The following is a 6,621-nucleotide window of genomic DNA, read 5'->3' on the forward strand; positions in this document are numbered from 1 at the left end:
GAGAGAGAGATACGAAAGTAAAGTACACACGTAGCACACGTAGTATTATTCCTTATTCTATGATAGCACTTTCAAAATTTCGTCAACTCCTGATTTTGTTACTGTATTCGTAACACTAAACGTTTCACCATGTCTCTAACATACGGAAATAAGGGGCCAAAAGAAACTTATGTGTCTAAAATCTTTTTGAGGTGGAGGGGCGTGTTGCTAAAACATAGGTTTTAGAAATACTATCGGGAGACTAGACTCTACGTCAGCGCCAAAATTCGAACGTTCTAAGGCAAGAGTGATCAGTGACGAAGACCTTTAGTGGCATAATAAGTACCTAATGACATTCTCCGCCAGAACACATTAGGTACGGTCACGAGTACTAATACGTATACACACTGATACCATGTCACATTAACTTTTTTAATAAATTAAACCGTAAGTCTCATTAAATGTTAAATTGACATGATATTACTCATGCATGACTGTACGTGAAGTATGATAACTTCATGCATACCTACCTACCCCGAGCCGACTGTTGTTAGAACATAGTACAATATTCGACGTTTAGAAACCGTTGGAGCAGGGAAGACAACACAGTTGCAATAAAAAAATAAAAATAAAATAAAAAGAGTTTATAGGTAAAAGGTAGGCAATAGGTAGGTACTTAATACATATAATGGACCCCTGTTTAACCGATTTAACTATTTGACTCGAGATCAGTAATTCAGATATCATGTAGACAAATAAACATGTCCTAGGTAGTTATTTCCTTTCACAACGACTAATGTTTCGTAAACTCGGAAGTTTAACGGAATTCGTCGATAAATGCTTCTAAACACTTCAACGATAATCTGCCATGTTTCATTCTTGAAAATATTTAAAAAGCGCGGCGCTTAGAATAGGATGTGATAGAATTCGGATACACCTTAGAGAAAGGATAGATAGAATTGAGGTTATTTAGTTTTCGAGTACTGGCAACAAATATATATTAAAAATTGGGCTAAAACTCTAGTTTACTTGTTCCGTTTGGAACTTGTTACGTGGTGCGTACTCTACTTATCGTTACTCCGCAGTATTTGGGGTTAAAGTGCTGCTTTTGGTGAGCGTGGGAAATAAAAGTTGGCAACACTGACAGTGACAGCAAAATATACTCCAAAAGACTTGATTCCAGGCCATAATCTTTAAAAAAAAAAGTATACTCAGTGACAGTTGACAGATGACAAAAACGCAGTTTGTGGTTGTGTGGCTGTTGACAAATTAAGTTTTTCATATTTTCTGTATTTTATTGTTCTAGTGGTACAAAATTTATCAGTAAACTATGAATTAAATGAGATATACATTTTTACGATGATTCTTTCAAAAGCGACCGTTTCTTTGCTATGCATCCTGTTATTGTTGTCGATTTTTATGGCTAATTTAATGAATATTATAGCAACGGATCATAACTTTTATGTCGAAAACAGAAATGAAGGGGAAAATTACACAAAATATTTAACTAAAAAGTATGAAAAAATTACGGATACGACGCAAAACCTTATATGGTTTCTGCAGGTGAGTAATCGCTTTTTTATTGATGGTAAATTTTATCAAATCATTGTTCAGTTACAACACAAAGACATGTATTTATAGTGCAATGATAAGATCGTGTCATTGTTTAATTAGGGGAGTTAATTATTATTATTATGGATAATTTCTTATTCATATTTGTTAATTGACCAATATTAGCTTAAGAAGGCATGTCTTACAAATTTACAGAACAAAAGAGAAGAACTATTTATGCCATAAATGAATTGTATTATAACATAATAGGTATACATAAAAAAATGAAATCAATACTTTTTCTGTTTTTTTTTATGATGAATAGGTAATCACCTATTTAAGGTAAGGTAAGGTAGTGTTATGGGTTACAGAAATAGATATTGATAACCTGATGTAATTTATTGATTATTGTTTTTAGATTTCTGATATACACATCAGTATATTTAGAGACCCAGGTAGAATATCACAGTTCCAACAATTCTGTGACAACACCGTGAGGAGGATCAAACCTTTACTGGTGTTGGCCACTGGGGACCTCACAGATGCTAAGACCAAAGACAATCTTGGCAGCACTCAGGTGCGAACTGAGTGGGTTTATTACCACAACATTATAAAAGAATCTGGTGTGACTGAAGACACAGTTTGGTTAGATATAAGAGGAAATCATGGTAAGGATCAACGGTCATTGTTACACATGCTTCAAGCCCATAGCTCAGCTGAAATATATCAGATAATAATAAAACTTCATTATAAATTAAATCATCCTTTAGACATAGAGTTTGATTGTATTTACATTTTATTTTAAATACCAAAATAGGTATATTGAATATTTCTGCTCAAATACACACACAGTAGAGATGTATGATCCGAATGCTTTGATACAATCTAACTATTCTAACTGGAACAAGTGTCAATTTATATTTCATCAAGAAATAAAAGTTGTATTTTTTTTATCAAATTTTATGTATTTGTAATAATATTATGAAACAAAACATGATTTTTTTAATTTAGCACAATGGTATTATTATATAGTATTACCGACAAGAGCGCAGCTCTTATATAGAGAGAGTTATAGTATTACAAATAAATTTTAAAACAACTACTTACTTGTTCGATCCATTGGCTGATCAGATTAGTGGATCAAATTGGTATATCCTGATTTCTGAGCCCAGGTATCCAATATATCAATTAAGTACATACCGACACACAGATACTTCATATGATGCTTGCGATTTGTTTTTTGTATTGACCCACTTGTGTATCAATAGAATCAGTTGAGTTACATGCCATTGTATTCATCTAATTGAGTATCAGATCGGATCAAACATCCCTTACACAAAAACAGTTTAAATAACTTAGAACTTGGGTACCTATTATAAACTTATGATATCTACTCCTAGATACAGATGTCACATGATTCCTACGTTTCTAGACTAACACAGTCTCTTTGTTCCACAGATAATTTTAACATCAAGAACATATTTTCCCAAGAAAATTATTTCAGGAATTATTCTGTACAAGGATCTAATCACATGAGATCTTATGTGCATTATGAAGACAAGAATGGTGTTAATGTAGCATTTTTAGGAATTGACGCGTGTCCAGATCCTGGACTAAAAAGACCTTTTAATTTTATTGGCATACTTGATAAACATGAACAACAATATATACAGAAACTAAAAGCTGAAGCAGAAGCTAAAGCTGACCATATAGTTTGGTTTGCACACTATCCAACATCATGCATTTTGACCCTAGAACATGACTCCCAAAGATTAAACTTGCGCGAACTTATTGGCAGCACTCAGGCCTCACAAGTGTATGTGTGTGGTCATCTACATTCCATGGGTGGCCTGGTTCCCAAGATGTATACCAAGCAGAAAAAAGGTTATCTGGAACTTGAATTGGGAGATTGGAAGGATAATAGAATGTTCAGAGTGGCTGCCATTGACCATGGAATATTTTCATTTGTGGACCAGAAACACAATACATGGCCAGTTGTATTAGTAACTAATCCAAAACATGCTAGATATGCCATGCCTGGTCGAGAACCCTTGGATTTGATTACTCATTCAACATATATAAGAATATTGGCTTTCAGTGATGTAGATATTGAAAGTGTGAAGATTTCTTTTGACAAAATAAGCTGGATGAAATGTAGGCATACCCAAGGTCCATTGTATGTTTGTAATTGGTTACCAAACCTGTTCAGTAGTGGTATCCACTATTTAAATGTGGTAGTTATTGATGAGTTAGGAAAGGAAGCTTATGTTGAGCACCAATTTTCTCTAGATGGAACTGTTGTTGGTTTTGATATAGCAGCCAGAATATTACTTATGTTACACGCAGGAGCAGCAGTAAGTTTCCCTTCTTTTTTACATTGTCTTTATTGAATAGTTAGAATGATACTTTATCTCATTATGATTATTTTAGTTCCAGATGATGTTTGCTACACTGTTGCTCATAGCAGTGTTGCCATTATTCGTAATGAGAGTTATGAAGAAACCTCCAAAGTACAGTCGAAGATTTGCGCGACATGTTCTCAGAAGCGTGTGGTTATTGAGCAAAGTCGATCGAGTGTTCTATCCAATTGTGTTATATGCTATTTATATTCCATTTGGGCCGTGGGCAGTTGGGCAGCTGATAGATGGCTACACTGGGGCTATTTTTGCCTGGGGCATAATTATAAAGGGTGCATTTTTACCAGAGCCTTTCACTTACATGTATGGAAGTGTACAGTTAGTGTTTGTACAAATACCACTTGTATTTGTGTTGGCTCATTCTTTGGAAATAAGATTATTTGGCCATCATTTGAGAGGCATAAGGAAAGTTATAAAGAACCTACCATTTGTATTTTTGCTGTCAATTCAGATGTTATTGGCCTACTTTTTCTGGTTGGAGTATGGCACAATGTCATTTATGTTTGGCCCATTAAGAACGTGGAGTATTGGATTAAGCATTATATTATGGTACAAAGTAATGACCCTGCCACCTGACTATTGCAGGTAATTTGAATTTTCATATTCTTTTTTAATTATAATTCAACTTAAATGATTTTATGTGTGAACTATAAACGTCATTTTATTTTCAGGAAATTGTCAAACTTGAGTGCGATACCGTCATAGTATTACTATAGAGACTGGATATGTGATATGCATTTAGAAGAAGTCACTACATAATTATATGAATACGATCAATATTTATAGGGGTGTAAATTTTAATAACGTAAGTCACATACTTATGCATTCGTTGATGGAAAATTATGTGAAATTATTTTGTGACTGGAGTATTCTACGATTTATTCTTCTGTGAGCGTGTATACTATACCTTTGTATTGTCCAAATCGTTGTCTGCGTCTAGTGCTGTCATGAGCTTATTAGCTGGTTTTGACCGTCATGATACGTACTATTTTTAAATTAGTCATTCATAGGTGTCGTAATTTGTGTATGTCGCCTGTGATGTATTTATTTCCACCAAAGATTTTTAGTGACTTTCCAAATTAAGACAATTTAATTATTAATTTCGTTTAATTCGAGTAGCACGTTAGGCTATACTGTTGTAAAGAATACATTTGATTTTACGATGTATCTACATGCAAGACCAAGATATAGAATATTGATTTCAATAAAAATGTATTATTATATATAAAATTACTAATTATTTTAATGAGCTTAAAATAAGCTTTATTTATGAGTACGGAATTGGTGCTTATAAGTATAAGGCTTTTTAGTAAGCTGACAATAAAACACAATTCATATTATAAGATAATATATTTATTCCATATAAAAAGAAGCAATTATCATTCATATCTACAAAAAGCTTATTTTTGTTACAAATCTTTTGAAATTGAAGGCTGTGTTTATTTAATTCAGATATTTACATTTTGTACTTATGGTAGAAGAATGTATATTGAGACTAAATACAACAATAGGAATATGCCTACCTATCTCGACCAGCGTTGACTCTTAGTACTAACTATAGATAGGTATGCTTGTTTTATATATTCAGTTTATAACAAAGTTTTTACATTTAGGGCGAAAGTTCGTTAATTTCAATCATTACCTTTCGTATATAAAATATTTTTTTACATATGGCAACATTTTTTTAATAGGGTTGATTTCTCGGATTTTCGCGTCTAGTCAGTTGGCTTGGCGTCTAGTCGCTGGTATTTATGGCTGTTGCTTTACCAGCGAGCGTTCCCCGGGAAATATAAGATTACAAATTCGATTTCGATTATTTAATTACACCATAAGTAATACATATAACGAGCCTTAGTCTGTGTAATTACAGATTCGATTTTACTAATTTGTAAAAAAAAATTACAGTTTGTAACGTTACATGTAGGTATTGCTCGAATCTGTAACATACTTTACAGGGGATTGCTGCGTACAAGTAGCGCAAAGTAACGCTTGGTTTTGTTCCCTGTTCAAATAAAGTGGTTGGATGTAGGTTTCATTGATTAGAACGCCATTCTAAAGCTTTGCCTTAGCCTCCCCGTTACAGCTATCCGCCAATCACAATGGCTGACACTGTCAGCCTGACAGTAAACAATATGAAAATTATTTTTGAGGGTTCCGTAACTCAAAAAGGAACTCCTATTTCAAAGCATGTCACGATTTTATAGATTATGCTTTGTGGTCAATGTTTATAACTGTTGTGATATGTTTTAAATTTACTATTATTTATTAGTATAGAGCAAGCAATCCTGCACGGAGCAAGCAATCATGGAATGAGGCTGCAAAAGAAAGTACCTATTCAAAGAAGGTACTCATGAGTAAGTCTGTACCTAACGGTAGACTACGAGTGCAGTGGATTCAGTTAGAAATGTTTACGTATTATATCTATCGCTTAATAGTTCTAGTTATGAATGACTTGGATTAGAACAGCGCCCCTGCGGTCGTAAATGGAACTAATACAATCGTATTAGTTCCATTTACAACAACATTTACAACATGGGATTCCATGTTTTACTCGAATTCGATATGATACTGATATGCAAGTTTATAGTGCTAGGACCAGAACTGAAAAATTATCGGACAAAGTACGTGCTTTGACCGAAAAATTTTCAGTTAATAAAAATATTTATAAGATATT

At 33.4% G+C, this 6,621-nt stretch overlaps 1 protein-coding gene across 1 annotated transcript; it reads left to right on the forward strand.

Annotated features, from left to right (window-relative positions):
- The first annotated feature begins 1,185 nt into the window (after nt 1-1,185).
- Nucleotides 1,186-6,416, forward strand: LOC126368397 (transmembrane protein 62-like). The gene is made up of 5 exons (XM_050012366.1): nt 1,186-1,542; nt 1,949-2,198; nt 2,989-3,884; nt 3,961-4,532; nt 4,619-6,416. The coding sequence occupies exons 1-5, from the start codon at nt 1,339-1,341 to the stop codon at nt 4,650-4,652; spliced, it is 1,956 nt and encodes a 651-aa protein (XP_049868323.1). The 5' UTR covers nt 1,186-1,338; the 3' UTR covers nt 4,653-6,416.
- The last annotated feature ends 205 nt before the right edge of the window (nt 6,417-6,621 follow it).

This window comes from Pectinophora gossypiella, chromosome 7, assembly GCF_024362695.1.
Source record: "Pectinophora gossypiella chromosome 7, ilPecGoss1.1, whole genome shotgun sequence".
NCBI lineage: Eukaryota > Metazoa > Arthropoda > Insecta > Lepidoptera > Gelechiidae > Pectinophora > Pectinophora gossypiella.